The 18,866-nt window shown below is 45.8% G+C and overlaps 1 protein-coding gene and 1 non-coding gene across 3 annotated transcripts in view; one reads left to right on the top strand and one right to left on the bottom strand.

Annotated features, from left to right (window-relative positions):
- The window catches only part of ARID1A (AT-rich interaction domain 1A), an 87,235-nt gene extending 68,615 nt beyond the window's left edge, over positions 1–18,620 (bottom strand). For both annotated transcript variants that reach the window (XM_066375547.1, XM_066375548.1), the window contains exon 1: positions 17,440–18,620. In XM_066375547.1, coding sequence (XP_066231644.1) covers positions 17,440–18,567 — 1,128 coding nt within the window. In that variant the 5' untranslated portion in view covers positions 18,568–18,620. The remainder of the gene's footprint in view (positions 1–17,439) is intronic.
- On the top strand, positions 4,238–4,371 carry LOC136401527 (small nucleolar RNA SNORA64/SNORA10 family). Its single transcript, XR_010750558.1, has one exon. It is a non-coding gene; the product is annotated as a small nucleolar RNA SNORA64/SNORA10 family (small nucleolar RNA).
- Positions 18,621–18,866: the final 246 nt, after the last annotated feature.

Raw genomic sequence — 18,866 nt, 5'->3', positions numbered from 1 at the left:
GGTTCAATTCCCGTCCAGGGCACAACCAGGAGAAGCGCCCATCTGCTTCTCCACCCCTCCCCCTCTCCTTCCTCTCTGTCTCTCTCTTCCCCTCCCGCAGCAAGGCTCCATTGGAGCAAGGATGGCCCGGGCGCTGGGGATGGCTCCTTGGCCTCTGCCCCAGGCGCTAGAGTGGCTCTGGTAGCGGCAGAACGACGCCCCGGAGGGACAGAGCGTCATCCCCTGGTGGGCGTGCCGGGTGGATCCCGGTCGGGCGCATGCGGGAGTCTGTCTGACTGTCTCTCCCCGTTTCCAGCTTCAGAGAGATAAAAAATAAATAAAAAAAGTTCTCATCCTGAAAATTCTTGAGAAATGGAGACTATGACTTAAATCTAAAAATCTTGATTGGTATGCATGAAAGATAGGTTTGTATACTGTACCTAGTACATGCTCAAAATTAAAAACTTAACAATGGCCTAACCAGGCGGTGGCACAGGGGATAGAGCATCGGACTGGGATGCCGAGGACCCAGGTTCGAGACCCCGAGGTCACTGGCTTGAGCGTGGGCTCATCTGGTTTGAGCAAAAAGTTCACCAGCTTGGACCCAAGGTCGCTGGCTCGAGCAAGGGGTTACTCGGTCTGCTAAAGGCCCGTGGTCAAGGCACATATGAGAAGGCGATCGGTAAGCAGCTAAGGTGTTGCAACAAAAAACTGATGACTGATGCTTCTCATCTCCCTCCGTTCCTGTCTGTCTGTCCCTGTCTATCCCTCTCTCTGATTCTCTCTCTGTCCCTGTAAAAAAACAAAACAAAAAAACCCAAAAAACTTAATAATGTACAGACCTGTTACCACATGAAGTGGTATGGGTTCACACCAGAAGAGGTACTTCCTCCCACAAACCATCCTTTGGTGCTTCAACTAAGGAAAAGACTTTAGTATGGATGCACTGACCACAGCCCAACCCAATGGGGACAGTTTTTAAAAACACTTTCTACCCTGCCTTTTTTTTTTTTTTTTTAAGATTTACTGATTTTAGAGAGAGAGAGAAAAAGAAGAAGGGAAAGAGCGGACGCACCTACTAATAGTCATTGCTTCTCATATGTGCCTTGACTGGGCAAGCCCAGGGTTTGAACTGGTGACCTCAGTGTTTCAGTGGTCAGCAAACTCATTAGTCAACAGAGCCAAATATCAACAGTACAACGACTGAAATTTCTTTTGAGAGCCAAATTTTTTAAACTTAAACTATATAAGTAGGTACATTCCTTATCGAGGTAGCGCCCGCACGTGGTATTTTGTGGAAGAGCCACATTCAAGGAGCCAAAGAGCCGCGTGTGGCTCATGAGCCACAGTTTGCCAACCAGGGCCCTAGGTCAAGGCCTTATCCACTGCACCACCACAGCCAGGCTATGCCCTGCTTATTTGTCATAATCATTAAATGATATGGTACACTTAAAGGAATACATACAGAGGCAAGGGTCATATAACCTTATGCAATATATCTTTTCAATAAAGACAATACTTGTAAATCATACCTAGCTCTTCTAACTTAGTTTCTAAATTACTCCTTCCTCAGCCCTGGCTGGTTAGCTCAGTACGTTAAGAGCACTGTCCCAAAACGACAAGGTTGCAGGTTCAATCCCTGGTCAGGACACACATGGGAAGCAACCAATGAATGCACGACTGAGTGGAACAACTAACAAATGCTTCCCTTCCCTCTCCCCTCTCTCTTCCTTCCTCTCTCTGTCTCAAAAATAATAAGAATGATAATAAAATAAATAAATAATTTAAAAAATTAAGCCCTAACAGGATAGCTCAGCTGGTTGGAGCATTGTCCCTGAGCATGGAGGTTGCTGGCTGGATTCCCCAGTCGGGGCACTTACAGGAGCAGCTCAACGTTCCTGACTCTCACTTCCTGCCTCTCTCAAAAACAACAGTAATAGCCTGACCAGGTGGTGGTGGAGTGGATAGAGCATCGGACTGGGACTCAGAGGACCCAGGTTGGAAACTCCCAGGTCACCGGCTTGAGTATGGGTTCACCTGGTTTGAGCACAGCTCACCAGCTTGAATCCAAGGTTGCTAGCTTGAGCAAGGGGTCACGTGGTCTGCTGTAGCCCCCCAGTCAAGGCACATATGAGAAAGCAATCAATGAACTAAGGTGCTGCAAGGAAGACTTGATGCTTCTCATCTCTCCCCCTTCCTGTCTGTCCCTCTTTGTCTCTCTCTCTCTCTCTCTCTCTCACACACACACACACACCACACACACCAACAACACAGTTCTAGGTCCTGCCAATTTTTTCCTTCTATACTAAAAAAATTCTGTGACACATTACCAAGCTACAGAAATTTGATTTACATGCAGTCACGGATCCCATTTATCATGCTTTGATTGTCATCAATCAACTCCTGTCTTTTGATGGAGACACTGAGAAGCAGAGGCAAAGCCACTGTGTTTATTCCATTAATTCTAGGGCTGCCTTGTCAAAAATGCCAGTCTTTCACCTGGTCCCCCTAACTCCACTCTGAACTATGACAGGCACAATTACATAAGTTAAAGAACGGCTCACGACACAGTCAACCTTATTAAGATTATAGGTGCCCCCAAATCCTCAGGTTTTTTTTAAGGTCAGCAATTCCCTGAATAAAAGGCCAGAGTCCTATAAATTTTCCAGTTCTTTTCAAAGTTCCAAAAAGTACACGGGTACCCACCACCTCTATATCATTGTCCACACAAATGTGTACAGGAGACCCTACCTTCATCATTTATACCAGAGACACATGGGACCAGGTCAAAGTTATCAGCTGTCTTTTCTGAAGATTATTTGTCTCTCCTCTTTATTTGCTATCTCTGGCCAAATTGGGATGGATACTTGGTATGCTAACCTATGGAAATCTACCTAAAATGTATCATTAGCCCCACTCCCATCCCCATGTCTGTTTTAGCTCATACACTCTTTTGAGATTGTCTTACTGAAAGTGCACAGAATTTCCCTTTGGTGAATATGTCTGTCTGGGTGGGTGAACCCAGCTATCTCAATCTCATTTTATTTTAACCCAAAATGCCATAATGAAACCACATATTGGTCACTTGAGGTTTTATGCAGGGGTTTTAAAGAAGACAACTCAAAGCTTCATTAGGAAAGCAGAGGATTCAAATCACAGACTAGAAAGAAAGACAAGAATGTTACAAATCTGTTCTAACAGAACCCTAAAAACAGTATAAGGGTGGGGGCTTAGAAACGGTCTCCAGACTAAAGGTAACACAGTGGGAAAGAGAAGAGGTAGAGATTATGAAACTTCTGTTTATGAATTAGTTAGGCAAAGGCACTTTCTACCTCTAGTTAGCCAGGCCATTCCAACAGAGGTAAGCAGATCCCAGGAATATTCACTGAATGATGTTGATCTTAAAGTGGTATGAATTGCATCTGCAGTCCTGAAAGAAGACATCTTACTAACACTGGGGTGATAGTTACTGAGATCTCCATGTGTTTTGCATTCTATTAACACAGACACCAAAGGAGAGAACAAAAGGAAAAACATAAGAACAAGGAAAACAGGCCCTGGTCAGGTGGCTCAATTGGTTAGTCCTCCTGACATGCCAAGGTTGCAAGTTTGATCCCTGGTCAGGTAACAGCAAGAATCAAACAATGACAGCATGTATGAGTGGAACAATAGATCGATGTTTCTCTCTCTCTTAAAAAAAAAAAAAAAAAAGAAAAAGAAAAAAAAGCTCTCGGTTTGAAAAAGAAAAATGAAAGGGAAAATAAATTTAAAAATCTAAAAGTCAGAGGGATGATGAAGTGGGTTTAAAACACAAACAAGCCAGGTGAAACAGTCTATTAAGAGTAGCATCTTGGCCCTGGCCGGTTGGCTCAGTGGTAGAGCATCGGCCTGGTGGGCAGAAGTCCCGGGTTCGATTCCCGGCCAGGGCACACAGGAGAAGCACCCATCTGCTTCTCCACCCCTCCCCCTCTCCTTCCTCTCTGACTCTCTCTTCCCCTCCGGCAGCGAGGCTCCATTGGAGCAAAGATGGCCCAGGCGCTGAGGATGGCTCCTTGGCCTCCGCCCCAGGCGCTAGAGTGGCTCTGGTTGCAACAGAGCGACGCCCCAGAGGGGCAGAGCATTGCCCCCTGGTGGGCAGAGCGTCACCCCCTGGTGGGCGTGCCGGGTGGATCCCGGTCGGGCGCATGCGGGAGTCTGTCTGACTGTCTCTCCCCATTTCCAGCTTCAGAAAAATACAAAAAAAAAAAAGTAGCATTTTGCTCTCTCAGCTCTGCATAGTTACACTGGTCTGCACATGTGTGAGTTTCGTAATGGAGAGAGAGAGAAAGGACCTCCTCAGGACATCAGGCTGGCCTCACAATGGCCACTCTTTCCTTGAGGGGTGCAACAGGCACTGGGTAAAAAAAAAAAAAAAAAAAAAAAAAAAAGAGTAGCATCTTGGCCCTGGCTGGTTGGCTCAGTGATAGAGTTTCAGCCTGGCACACTGATGTCCTGGGTTCGATTCCCCATCAGGAAGACTATATTTTCAGGGGTCATTTCTAGAGTTCGTTGGATTCCCCATCAGAGTACACAGGAGAAGCAACCATCTGTTTCTCCACCCCTCCCCCTCCTCTCTCTCTCTTCTCCTCCTGCAGCCATGGCTCGGTTGGTTCAAGTGCATGGGCCCCCGGGAACTGAGGATGGCTCCGTAGCCTCTGCCTCAGGCACTAAAAATAGCTTGGTTGCACGCATGGCCCTAGATTAGCAGAGTATCGGCCCCAGAGGGGGTTGCCAGGTGAATCCCAATCGGGGCGCATGTGGGAGTCTGTCTCTCTATCTCCCCTCCTCTCATTTGGAAAAAAGAAGAAGAAAAAAGTGGCATCCCCATATACCAAGGTTGCAGGTTAGATCCCTGGCGGTCAGGGCACATACAAGAATCAACTAGTGAATCTGTTTCTCTCTCCCTTCGTCTCTCTCTAAAATCAATCAATAGATTAAAAAAAATAAATAAAACTGAAACACACAAAGAACATAAGAATCACTACTAGAGTATTTCTGCATACAACTACCAAATCACAAATCAATCTGTTAGCATACTGCCTCCTGGAAGCCTCGGTCTTCATCATAGCCAGGTCACAGTGATCACAGCTTCACTTCTCGGGCAGGAGGGAGAAGAGGTCTGGTACAAGGACACTTATTCTTAATGGGAAGGATACTGAAACCACACCAGGTTTTCAGAAAGCCCAGGTGAACTAGAACACTTGCCTCCACTTGGTCTTTGCATTGTTAATGTTTACTGCCTGACCATTTCTGTGCCAAGCATACAACTGGGACAGGTCTTGGCTCAAATGTCCACCCCTCAGAGAGCCTTCATTCACTTCAGAGATGGGACAACTTGTCAGGAGTCTTTTTTTTTTTTTACAGGGACAGAGAGAGAGTCAGAGAGAGAGACGGACAGACAGAAACTGAGAGAGACAAGAAGCATCAATTATCATTTTTCATTGTGACACCTTAGTTGTTCATCGACCGCCCCCTCACATGTGCCCTGACCGCGAGCCTCCAGCAGACCAAGTAACCCCCTGCTCGAGCCAGTGACCTTGGGTCCAAGCCGGCGAGCTTTTTGCTCAAGCCAGATGAGCCCACGCTCAAGCCAGTGACCTCGGGGTCCTGAACCTGGGTCCTCCACATCCCAGTCCGACGCTCCATCCACTGCACCACCGCCTGGCCAGGCAAGGAGTCTATTTAGAGGATTTATTTGCTAGGACTTCACAAGGGACTCATGGAAAGAATTTACAGCAAAACTCGGGATGGCCATTGGGGTTGGGGGGGGAGAGAGGCCTACTGAGAGCTCACTAGATCACCAAAGGCCCTGTTCTCAAATCAGTTGGTCATTATCACAAGCAAAAGGAACATTGTAGCACTTAATTAATACTCCAATACTGGCCTTCGGGTAGCATTTTCAAGAATCACTTTCTTTCTTTACTTATTTTAGTTTTTAATTTACTAATTTTATAGAGAGAGGGAAACATTGATCTGTCATTCCACTCATTTATGCATTCATTGATATGTGACCTGACTGGAAATTGAAAGCACAACCTTGGCACATCAGGACAACCTCTAACCAACTGAACTACCTGGCCAGGGCCAAGAATCACTCTCTTAGGCAGTTTACTCAACTGATCATACTTGGAGAATACCATAGGTAATCATCCTAAAATGATCACCTTCACCAACCAACCAGGACCACAGATTCAGATTATCCTCATGCTAACACCAAAGAGCTAAGAAAGAAATAACAGTGGAAGTCAGGGAGTATACAAGTCCTATAAATATACAAGCTTTGTCACTAGTTTATCATTATTGCATAGTAGAAGATCATTTCAAAAAATATTTTCTTTCTTCTTCCCCAACCTCAAGCACTTTTAACCTTTTCTCCATTCAATAACACTGGCATCATGGGAGGGGAAGATATGTCTGAAATATTAGCCGATAGCCTGACCAGGCGGTGGCACAATGGATAGAGCGTCGGACTGGGATGCAGAGGACCCAGGTTCGAGACCCTGAGGTCGCCAGCTTGAGCACTGGCTCATCTGGTTTGAGCAAAAATTCCACCAGCTTGGCCCTGGCCGGTTGGCTCAGCGGTAGAGCGTCGGCCTAGCGTGCGGAGGACCCGGGTTCGATTCCCGGCCAGGGCACACAGGAGAAGCGCCCATTTGCTTCTCCACCCCTCCGCTGCGCTTTCCTCTCTGTCTCTCTCTTCCCCTCCCGCAGCCAAGGCTCCATTGGAGCAAAGATGGCCCGGGCGCTGGGGATGGCTCTGTGGCCTCTGCCTCAGGCGCTAGAGTGGCTCTGGTCGCAACATGGCGACGCCCAGGATGGGCAGAGCATCGCCCCCTGGTGGGCAGAGCTTCGCCCCATGGTGGGCGTGCCGGGTGGATCCCGGTCGGGCGCATGCGGGAGTCTGTCTGACTGTCTCTCCCTGTTTCCAGCTTCAGAAAAATGAAAAAAAAAAAAAAAAAAATTCCACCAGCTTGAGCCCAAGGTCGCTGGCTCCAGCAAGGGGTTACTCGGTCTGCTGAAGGCCCGCAGTCAAGGCACATATGAGAAAGCAATCTATTAACAACTAAGGTGTTGCAACGCGCAATGAAAAACTAATGATTGATGCTTCTCATCTCTCTCCATTCCTGTCTGTCTGTCCCTGCCTATCCCTCTCTCTGACTCACTCTCTGTCTCTATAAAAAAAAATAAATTAAAAAAAATTAGCCGATAATATAATTTGGAAGAAGCTTTAAAGGTAATTCAGATATATTCCATAACCCAGTTGAACATAAATGCATAAACCCAGTAGTTCTTAAACTTGACCGTACATTAATTACAATTGCCTGAAGGGCTTGTTAGAAAACACTGGCCAGAGTTTGCCACAGTTTAGGATTCAGTTTGAGAATTTGCAATTCTAAACAGGGCTCAGGTAACGCTGATGCTGATGATTAGGGACCACACTGAGAACCACTGCACTACTCTAGCTCTCCAACTATAATAGGTGCTTAATAAAATGGGTGCATTTTTAAGCATTAATTAAGATGCAGCTAAGTACTATGAGACAGTTTTTAATTTAGTGAAAACCAATACTCTCTTTAACCACTTAATTCTATCCTGCTCTCAAACAGGGGACTCTACCAAACAGGAGTCGTGTTTGAATTTTATTTGATAATAGTACTTTCAGATAAACTTATTTACTATTCACTATAGCCTACAAGGTAGTCATTTTTCCTTACTATATAACTGAGGATACAGATTCAGAAAAGTTAAGTGACTTGCCTAAAGTCACACAACCTGAGGGAACTTTAAATCTTGGTTTTAGAGCTGATTCTGTTATGAAACTTTGTATATGTACAGCCACTTAACCTTTATGTGTTCATTTTCCCCAAGTGGAAATTAAGACAATAATCCCTGCCTCCCCAGTGAGTACTCCCAGTTACAGAAGTAAAATCACTCTGCAAATGTTTTTATAATGCAAGTTACCTCTCAGATCAAAGTGAAGGACTCTATCTTTGAACCTGAATCTTACCCCCAACCACAGCTCTCTAAAATCCATCCCAAGAAAGGAGCCCGAGGACTAATTCTCATCACTGGGATCACAAGGCCATTCATCAGAAACCTAGGCATAGTGTCAAGTTGTAACTAAGGGCTTTTCAGTCTTTCACTGCATTTAAGAGTTCCAGGCTATTGCAAAACTAATGTCCCAATAAGCCTTAGTGCTTGAATAATTTGTTTTGGGGAAGCAATTTTAGTAGTTTATAGTGTTAAAGCTCTGGAAAATCAAACAATCCTGATTCAAATACACACTCTACCTTTTACTAGCTATTTGCCCTATCCATGAGTCAGGACAAAGTTATGGATAAACTACCTATGAGAATTGTTCCCTAAATCCTTTTTAATATAGTTATCTTTGGCAGCCCAGATTCCTAAACAGGTAACAAGTCAGAAGTCTGGAGATGGAGGACAGATTGTCCAACTCTGAATTATCAAGAGTTTCACACTGCTAAGCTAATGCTGGACCAACTCATGAACTCCACCACCTGACCAGATCTGAAAATTGTCCACAGGGGAAAGAGAAAGTCATCTGTATTTGCCAGAGAAGACAAACAGCAACTAATTCCCAGCATTTCTGCTCAGATGACTTAGTCTCTATGGACAACAAAAAGCCATATTAAGGTCTAACCAAGAGAGAGGGGAAATCACTGGGCAAGAAGAGCCCAAAGGCATATCTGTTTCCTCTAAAAGGAAGCACCCAGCATGACGTAGCCTTTAATTCTCCACCACGTGGCTGAACTCTCACTTTCTTAAAAGTCAAAGTACACCAGGCACGAGTCAATTGAGAGTAAATAGCTGGACCTAGATGCACTCATGCCTGGCAAGCAAATTATGACCTCAAGGAAAACAGGAGGCAAACTAAAAAACACCAAGCACAAAGTAAATGGGTTTTTAAATAACTGATATCATATCAACCCCTAAACTCCCCTGCTGCAGTCATGCTGGTGCTAAATCTTGAGGGAGGGGTTCCTTTTAACAGAGATGTCTATAAATAAGCAAGCTGAAAGCTAACAAGTTTAAGAGGGAAAAGCATACAAAATTTTTGGCTGCTGGTGATGAGCCATAGAAAATCACAAATGTGCCTGTGCCAAGGGAGGAGGAAGTCTAATATCTAACACTGCAGACTTGGGAACCAGAAGGAGCAAAGCCATAAGGAAGCCCCATGCAAGAGGAAAAAAGTACATGGCACATTTCCTCTTCATATGTGTGACAATTCAAAGCAGCACTCCTGGCCTGCAGAGCACATAGCCCTAGTGCCCAAAGCCCTTTTAGTATTTCATATCAACATTAACTTCTGGAGGGCGACAAAAATCTGTCCTGGATTACTGGGTGATTTCTAATATGTACCATAACCAACACTAAGTCAACATTTTAGGGATCAAATTTCCTACTTTGCAGTATGCTGGAATGCATTCTTGGCATTAGACTTCTTCCCATGAAGAACACCCTTAGAAAATGCAGAAGCCACTGGGAATAAAGACTCAACCTATCCCAAGACCATCTTCTAATATGTACAAATGACTAACAAACACAAAAGTTCACTCAGATGTCCCTTCATATTCAATAAAAACTAATTCCATCCATTTAAGTAAGGGGAGGGGGGCAACTGCAGAGAATAGTCAAGGCAGTTAAGTCAACATTTACCCTAACCTGATCCCTCTAAAACCTGGGATTGAATAAGGAGTTTATTATCTCAAGCCCCTACACACCTGCTGTCCATGGCAGATGAAACATGGTGCCCAATTCTGAGTTACTAGAAACTCGCTTTTGCAAAATGCCAGAATGGCAAGGCAAAAGAAGTTAGAAGAAATATTTTTAAACTAAAATCTATTCAAAATCTCATATTTCTATACTGGAACAGAGTAACCCACCCTCCGCTTCCAGGTGGAAGCACAGTAGCCTGGCACTAGACACTCCATGCATCCGCAGCTGTTAAGCATCCACTTACAGCCCTTGAAAAGTGCCAGAAGTCATGTGTGGTCCAATCACATATGGATCAGCAGGTAAGGAGACTCCAAAATCACTACATTTCAGATGCTCTCATAAGGAGTAAGCATGTATTTGCAGTATTAATGAGCTTCTTGGCCATAGCCAACCTAATAAAAAAAATATTAATGGCCATTTCTGTGAACTGATGAGCAAACTGCATATGTACAGGCTTACTTACCCAACAACCCTCAATGTAAGTAAGGCCTGACCAAAGCAACTCAGTTCAAGCTCAGCTCCCAGCCCTTCAAAAATAACAGGAATCCCAACAGGTACTTCATGGCTTGTTTTAAGAAACATGTAGGCCTGGCCTGTGGTGATGCAATGAATAAAGCATCAACCTGGAATGCTAAGGTTGCCGGTTCAAAACTGTAGGTTTGTCCAGTTAAGGCACATACAACAAAGCAATCAAGAAACAAAGTGAAGCACATGAGTTGATACTTCTCACTCTCACAACATCTCTCTCCCTGAAAAATCAATAAATAAAAATCTTTTAAAAAATAAATAAAAAGAAACATCAATTAACTATGCCCAAAAAACAAAAAACTCAGGCTCTCCAAAGTTGAACTATTGTCACTGCAAAGTTGTCCAGGGCACACTACTCTGAAGGTGACATGACCTTCCAAACCCAAAATTACTACAAAAGAGCCCCTGAATTGGCTGAGAACTTGGCAGGTTGTACTAAATGCCCCACATAACGACAGGAACCACTAAGACCCTAGAACCATTCTCTTTCATGGAATTTTATAATTAAGAGTTCAAATTCTCAAAGTCACTGGAAGGAGACAACTACCAGTCTGTGGATGGATGTGCAATTTGGATTCTATAAAACCCATGGAACTCAGTAATGTTATGAAAAAAGCAAATTAATATTTTAACTTCCCCCATCTTAAACATTTAGCTTCACAAGTCACTGCCTCTGAAAAGCTGTCCCAACGTAACGTGTCTAACTGATTACTCATTCTTGGATTTCTTCAGCCCATAGACTTAGTTTGGTCTAATATCCATTTATAAAACCTTACTTTGCAAGTTTTCCAGATGTGTGAACAGAAGCATGCTCCCCCAAGAAAACTAAATGCCTCCAAAACAGAAATTGCGTCTATCTTTTAAGTTCCTTCTTGGTATCTAATTGGTATGTTCACATACAGCAATTTCCCATCCCCATTTGAATCTCCAGATCTCCCTGAGCTAAAAATCATGCTCTCAGCAACAAGATGACATTCTAACACCCTCACCACCATCACCACCATCACCACCACACTGTGAAACGCCTGGGCAATCAATGTCAGTGTCAACCTAAGTTTCCGTATTCTGTTTAAAACAAGCCGATAGCCTTTGGTAAGTTAGCTAAACCTAAAAATTATGGTCAGGGCCATAATTACATTCATATTCCCTACTATTGTGGTAAGTCAAAAATGCACTTCTAGAACTCTGGTCTATAAAACACTTCATGTGAAGAAAAATGGTGTCAGAGTCAGTGGATTTAGTTTAAAAAGGGACTCAGAGATAAATCTGGTCAACTCACAAGGCTACCAAAGCAGAGTACATACGTATACCACAGGCAGACTGCTAAGATATTAAACTTCTAAAATATCTCTATAAAAAGAGTGTTTGATTAAAAAACTAAAATTAAAAAAAAAAAAAAAAAAAGAGTGTTTCATTGAAGGAACCCAAAAATGTTTCTAATCCTAAAATGGCAATTTCAAAAACAAAGACTGAATCTACCCACTTAACCCTTCAGGAAGGATTTAGTGAGTCCCCAAACATTTGGGCTTTGCATCAACCCAGGAACCCAGGGGCATTCATTTTAATATACATATAAGTGACACACAGGAGTCCAGTAAAAATTATATAAATAAACCCAGCACTTGGAGTGGGCTTATAACCCTGAGAGCCAAGCAGAACAGAGAGGATGAAAACAACACTGAAGTTACAGTACCTTTTTTTCTACTTTCTGGTATTTCAAAAATGTAAACCCAACCCTAAAAACATCTCACAAACCTTAAAAACCTTTCTGAAAGAACAAGTCTTTAAATTTCAAAGTCTCACACCAAGCTTTTGGAACACACCTCATTATTGAAACTTAGGGCCTTCTTTCCAAACTTCAATTTGTTTTTACTCAAAAATTGCAATTGGGGGAAAAAAAATTGCAACTGGTTTTGAAGAGGGCTCCAATGCCCTGAGCCCAGCATGGAGCCAGGGTCACAGAGGTTCTTCTTCCCGAGCAGCATCTTTTAACTTCATTTCTCTTTTAGATCACTGCTCCTCAGCTCTACGCCCTCTGCACCCCCCCAACACTACCTACTCTCTTCCCTATTCCTGTCTTTTCCCCCAATGTTATTTTATTCTACCACACGAGAAGAGACTAGCATTATCTTTGATTGAAAACTGTTTATTAATTTGCCTGTCAAACATTCTATAGAGCTGTTCACATCTTACTACAGAAACCTCCTGGGTATATATTGACAGCTCAGCAAGTATTTACACAAAGCTCTGAAACATTTTTTGGTTCCTTCAGAGAGGAAGAAGCTGCTGCGTCAAGCAGAGAATTATCAAACACCTTTCCTACTACCTTTTCCCCTTTTATAAAGGGAACCTTCCTTCCAGCACACCTTTAATATGCCGAAATTACACTTCTAAACTACTAAGCCAGGAGGAGGGGGGAAAAAAAGAAATTCAGGTGTGCTAAAGAGAAAGAACAGCATTTCTAGGACCACTTGCAAACCACACCACACAGTTTCAAAAACCAGGGGTGTGAGGAAAGGCAATATACCTATGAAATTGACCCTGAGACTCTTAGCTTTTCCTGTTCTAGTCTCAGGAACTTTTTGCTCCTCTCTCAGCAAAATTTATAGGGCAAGTTCAGGCACTCAGATTACAACCAACTGCCCAAACCAGACCTAGACCTGCTCAAACACCAGAAAGTATGGAGAGCTTAATGCCACCTCTCCCATCTTCCTATCCTCCCCCCCAAAGAAGCAGTGTTAATGTTGAATTTATCAATGTCCACTCCCCATCCCTAATATACCTCCAAAATTCCCTCTTGGTAAATTTTGAAGAAACTATTTTTCATGTCTTCCTTTAATGAAGTCTGCCTAATTTTTCAATTACTATTTAGTGTTTATAAACCCCTAGCCAGGTGGAATGACTCATGACAGTCTGGTAGGACTTTTTCTGTAAAGGGCCACAGACCACCACTGCACCTCGCTGTTCAGAGCTTGTTTCTATAAAATCCTCAGGAGAAAACAGCCTTGAGTTTCTTAAGTCCAGGGTGAGAGGGATAGTCTCAAGACCCCTACTTATAAATGTACAGAAAGATGCTACCCTCATGAGTTAAATATGGAAGCACAGACAGATGTGTAGCATCACAGAGGGAGAAGGTCATGTAGTTCCCAACTTCACTTTACTGATGAAGGGGGGGGGGGGGACAGAAGGCAAATAATTTGCCCGTCACACAGCTTAATCTAGAACTATGTGTGGAATCAAAGCCTCCTTTTCCTCCAGAGTACTGTGCTCTTTACTCCTTACCACTGTGCCGTAGACAACTTGATTTGTATCAATAATGATAATGACCAATCTAAACAAGGTAAAACCCACAGATAAAAGCCAGGAATCAGGACTCCATTTCAGAGATGGGGGTGTCATCTCAGGTCACCGGCAGGAGAAAACTTTTCGGTGCCAATATATTTTGAATACCATATTTTAATCATACTTGCATGCTTCAGTTGCTTCTAGTACTTGGGGATTTGAAGCCAATCAATACATCCTTTGTGGGTGGGGGTAGGGCAGAATGAGAAGGGACCCAGACCATTACTTCGGTTAGTCTATTTCTACATTTAAAAAAAATTTCACTGCCTCTTTGCAAAAGACCTACTGTAGACATCACACCTTACAAGAGTCAATCCAACATATAAATGTTTAATGCAATCCAAGACATCTTGTTACAGCAGGTGCCACTTTTCGTGGTGACTCTGTCATAGACAAAGGAACCTTTATAAAGTTCTTGCAGGGCCCAATACAAAGAAGCCACCCTCAGTCCTATGCTTTCTCTTCTCTCACTGCCACTCCAACTTCCATCACCCCCAGTTCTCTCATGGGCAGTACAGAAACATGAAGCCCCACAATGAAGTGCCATCTCAGTGTGGTTTTCCTGGTCCCTCCTATTTGAGAGAGCTCCAAGAGTCCTGTATTTCCGCCAGACCAGAGTGTCTGCCAGTAGGCATTCCCATAACAAGCCCAGAATTCCTGCATTTGTTTCCTAGTAGTTTATCATTTGATATTTCCATAGCTAGCAGGAACAGCCAAATGTCCACAATCAAAACCAGCTTAATTGTGGACTACATACTCTATTTCACTTTTCTATTGTACTTTAATGAGCTAGTACTACTGTCAAGGTACTAGAACTATAAGCATACCAAATAAAAAGCTTTACATCAGGGTTAAGCATATAGGTGACCGAAAGTATTTCATCAGTAGCAGGATTCAACAGCTTAAAGAAAACGTATTTAAAGAAAAGGATAAAATTGTCTGCTGGGATCTTCCCAGCTCCTGTGAAAAAGACATAGTCACAATATACACATTTAGCTAATTTTTACTTTAAAAAGGCAGAACTAAATGAAAACATTACCACTTTAACTATGTTAATCAAGTCTCTGCAAAATAATCTGTAACCTAAGACTGAGTTAGGGAAAGGAGACAGAGCCAGACCCTATTATTTAAGAATACTTAAGCATAGGGCACCATAGTCTGACAAGAGCTTTATCCTTTTAAGTAGCAAAGAGGAATTCAGAACAAAATCCACCTATAACCCTCCTCTAGACTACACAGCTGAACTGAAGTAGCCCACAAAACTGGAATTTTCACTGTCTTCCACACTGAACTGAAATCAAACAGGAATCCACAGTGTATGAAGTGCCATGTTGAGTGATGTTAAAAAGGAATTAGAAAATTCACCCAAAGGCAGCACAGACAAGCTTCCAAACAAGGACTATATCTATTTTCCTACCTTTTTACCCAGCACAGATCATAGCACAAAGAAAGTGTTCAAATATTTGTTTAATGACTAAAAACAGAAATTACTATATGGCAAAACTTGGTTTTATCCAAAGAAACAAACAAAACACGTATTTGCCAAACCAGCAGAATTCAAATTAACTTTTGCTTTTAAATAACTCTTGACTTATCCCAAATTATTTCCTCTAATAGTTTAAGGTACATTTCTCACCATCCCCCACAAAAAAAAGGAATGAGGGGAAAAAAGTGTAGATTATAGAATGACCCAAAAACAAGAGGATGTTCTGTTTACTAAAGCAAAATACTTATCCTCCAGACACTAGAAATCCAACTGAAAATTCCCCAATTTCTGGCCCAGATGTACAACATCATGGAAGATATGGAGTCAAGGCACAGAGCTCTAAACCTGCCACCTAACACAACTATTCTCAAAATTCCCAACTCAAAAGAAAGGGCAGAAAAGCAGTTCTAGATGGGAGGGAATACAGCTAATTAGGCTATCTAAGTGAACAAAATCTCATACCACAAAGGTACAACTGGGTACTGCTGGGAGGGGGAAGATATGAAGGGAGCTTTTATTCTTCGCTTAAAAGATATATGACTCCACAAAATACCCAGTATTTCTGCCCAAAGTATTGGAAACAGACACAACAAAGAGGGAGGAAGAGCAAAATAAAATGCTTTAAAAAGTACCTAAAAGTTGTAACTTCTAAAAAATATGAAATATCATTGTAAATTACTTTTATTATCTTGAAAGATAGGAAAATACCTTAAAATGCAAAGAAAAAAACTGGCCAATCTCTATTTAAAGCTCTAAAGTGATATATAATGAAATAGAAAACTGGCCTTTTTGATATTCCAAGAACAAGTGATAAATTTCACCAAATCACCTGTTAGGATAAAGTCCCTCTCAAGATCATGAAAGATGTGTCACCTTCCCTTTAAATTAAGCAGCTTGCCCAAAGTTCAATTAACAAAAGAAAAGTGTTAACAAGATTCAACATGTAAACAAAGAATGAGGCCAGCCTTTCTTAAAACAGAACACTTGAACCTAATATGAAATTCTCTTAAAAAGCTTGCAGTCCCCCCTCCAGAAAAGTTTTCTCCTATTCCTCTCATAAATACCCCACATTTGCCACACAAGAAAAAGCCCAGTAAGATCATTTCAATTCTGCAAAGTGAACAGGGTCAAAATTACTCAAGACAAATGCATCTTCAGAGCCATCAAAGAAGTCATTTATACCATCAGGAAAGTCACAAAACCAAAACAAACAGCAAACCCATTGTACAGAAAAACCCAGCTACTGTTCTAACAACACAGAATCTATTTCAGGCTGCATAAAACGTAACAAAAAAATAAATAAATCCAAGGTACAAGCAAAATGCCACTGCCTCTTTTGTTTCGGACACAATGTAACAAGGGCAGCCTGTCTGGGGCTCTGCTCCTGCTGATACAGTATTACTGCTTAAACCTCCCTCCTCAAGGTCACAGCCAATTTCAGCTCTAGAATAAAAGGCAGATAGTGGCAGCGATGGTTTGGGTTATCACTGGCAGAAAAGCAGAGTGTAAAAGTTTATGAGCTCATCAGGATTGTTGTACCATTACATCAGAGGCAATTATAAATGGCCAAGAGCAGGAGATGGGGAGCCAATCAGATCACAGATAGGATGTCAACCTAAGACCAACTGTCTCCTGGCTTTGACAGAAGGATTTTACCTCCATAATTCAAATCCCAAACCAAAGCAATCTGCACTTACTACTCCAATCACTCAGCTGTTTACCAGCACTTCCAGGGAGAAGCCCAGGCCACTGGGCCCACGGAGACTAAGACAGGAGATGGCCCAGGCTACTCTGGGTGAGCCGCAGCCGGCTTCTAGCTGTCCCCAAGCAAGCCCCTGCCCTCCCTTGAGGTCCCCCAAGCCCGAGGGGCCCCTCCTTGAAAGCACGGATGGGGGACAGCCTGGAGGAAGGCGTAGGGGGTCAGAGAGAAACGGCAGGTGAGCAAAGAACTGTACATTCAACTCCCGAGCTCCTAGCACTGCCTACACCCCTAACCTAAGCCCCCAGCACTCTCTCACCTCGGACCAGGCCCTTCCCCGCACATTCTGCCTCGCACCCCCTTGAAGACCCCTGGAGTTCGAAGGGACCAGAGGAGAAGAAGAAGGGGAGCAGACACATCAGGGAAAGCCCCACACAAAGGCTGAAGGAGGGAAGGAAAGGAAGGGAGACAGGCAGCCATTTTAAGAGAGAAGAGCCAGACAATGGCAGCTCCCCAGCAGTGGGAGCCCCGGACTGGGGGTAACCCACGGCTGTGGCCCGGTCCCCGCAGCCGCCACCCACCCGACGGACCCCGCTCGCCCCAGCCCCCTCCCCATTCAGCTGTGTACCTGCGGGGTCCGGGCGAGCGGCTGCCCCCCGCCGCCGCTGCTCCCGGGGCTCATGGGCGCGTGGTGGCTCCTTTGTTGGGCCCCTCCCGAGGCGGCTGCCGCCGCCGCCGCCGCAGCAGCAGCAGCCCCCCAGCACTGCGAGGCCATGTCCGCCGGGCCCTTGCCTGCGCCCCCGTCCTGGGGCCCGCCGCCGTAGTCGCCCCCAGGGTAGCCCTGGTAGCCCCGGGCCGAGCTGGGCGACGTCAGCAGTTGGTTGAGGGTGGGGGTGGCGGTGGGCTGGGGGGTTCCCCCGCCGGCCGCTGAGGAGCCGCCTCCCCCCATGGCCCCGAAGCGCTGCTGAACGAAGGACGAAGACGACGAGGAGGCGGAGGCGCTGGAGGAGGGAGGCGGCTTGGAGCCGGCGGCTGCCGCCGCGCCGGAGCCCGGAGTGCCACCTCTCGGGGAGCTCAGCGCGTAGGCCTGGGGGGGCGGGGGGTAGGCGCTGCGGTTGGGGTAGTAGGAGTTGTACTGGTGGTTGGGGAAGCCATGGTCGTGCGAGTTCTGCTGGGGCCCCGCGTAGGGCTCCAGGCCCCCGCCGCCGCCACCGCTCTGCAGCGCTGCCAGGGCAGGGCTTTGTTGTCCGCCATGTTGTTGGTGGAAGACGGCGGCCGCCGCGGCGGCGACGGCAGACGGGCTCCGGCCGTAGGGTTGCCCGAAGCCGTAGGCTGGGGGTGGCAAGGCGGCCGCGGCTGAGTGAGGAGGCGCCCCCACCCCATCGCTGCTGCCGCCGCCACCGCCGCCGGGCGGCTCCGTGAGGTTATTGTTCAGGGCGGGCCTAGGGCCCGCGTTCCCATTCGAGTTCTTCAGGTCCGGCTCCACGCCGGGCCCGCCGCCGCCGGCTCCGCCGCCACCCCCATTGCTCTCGGCCCCGTCCTGCAGCTCCTTTCCCAGCGGCTGCGGCGGCCCCACGGCGGGGCCCTCGCTTTCCTGCCCGGCGGCTGCCTTCATTTCCCCGCGCTCGGCCGCTGCCGCCGCCGCCTCGCCCCCCGCCTCCTCCCGCTGCTGCTGCTCCGCTTTCTTCAGCTCCGAGGGCGGCGGCGGCGGGTTGCCCAGGCTGCTGGCGGCGGCGGGGGCGACCTGCGCGGCCATGATCCCCGCTGTCTCGTTCGCGGAGAGACCCGGCCCTGTCTTCGTCGTTTTCCCCCCTCCCACCCCGCCCCGGGGCCGAGTCCCCCGGGTTGCCCTCCCCACCCGCCCGGGCGGGCCTCGCGGGGCTCCGCTGCTGAGCTGCTCTCGCTCGCTCGCTCCTCTCCCCCCCGCCCCGCCGGCTCAGGCTCCGGGCTGGCGGCGGCGGAGGAGGAGGAGGCGGCGGCGGCTGAGGCGCCGGCGGCTCAGCTGCTCCCGGCTCTGTAGGCTCGGGACCCGGCTCTCCCGGCTCATTCCCCCCA

The sequence above is a fragment of the Saccopteryx leptura genome, chromosome 3, assembly GCF_036850995.1.
Source record: "Saccopteryx leptura isolate mSacLep1 chromosome 3, mSacLep1_pri_phased_curated, whole genome shotgun sequence".
NCBI classification, from domain to species: domain Eukaryota; kingdom Metazoa; phylum Chordata; class Mammalia; order Chiroptera; family Emballonuridae; genus Saccopteryx; species Saccopteryx leptura.
Note: the sequence above shows the minus strand (reverse complement) of the source record. Positions and strands in the feature narration are given on the sequence as shown.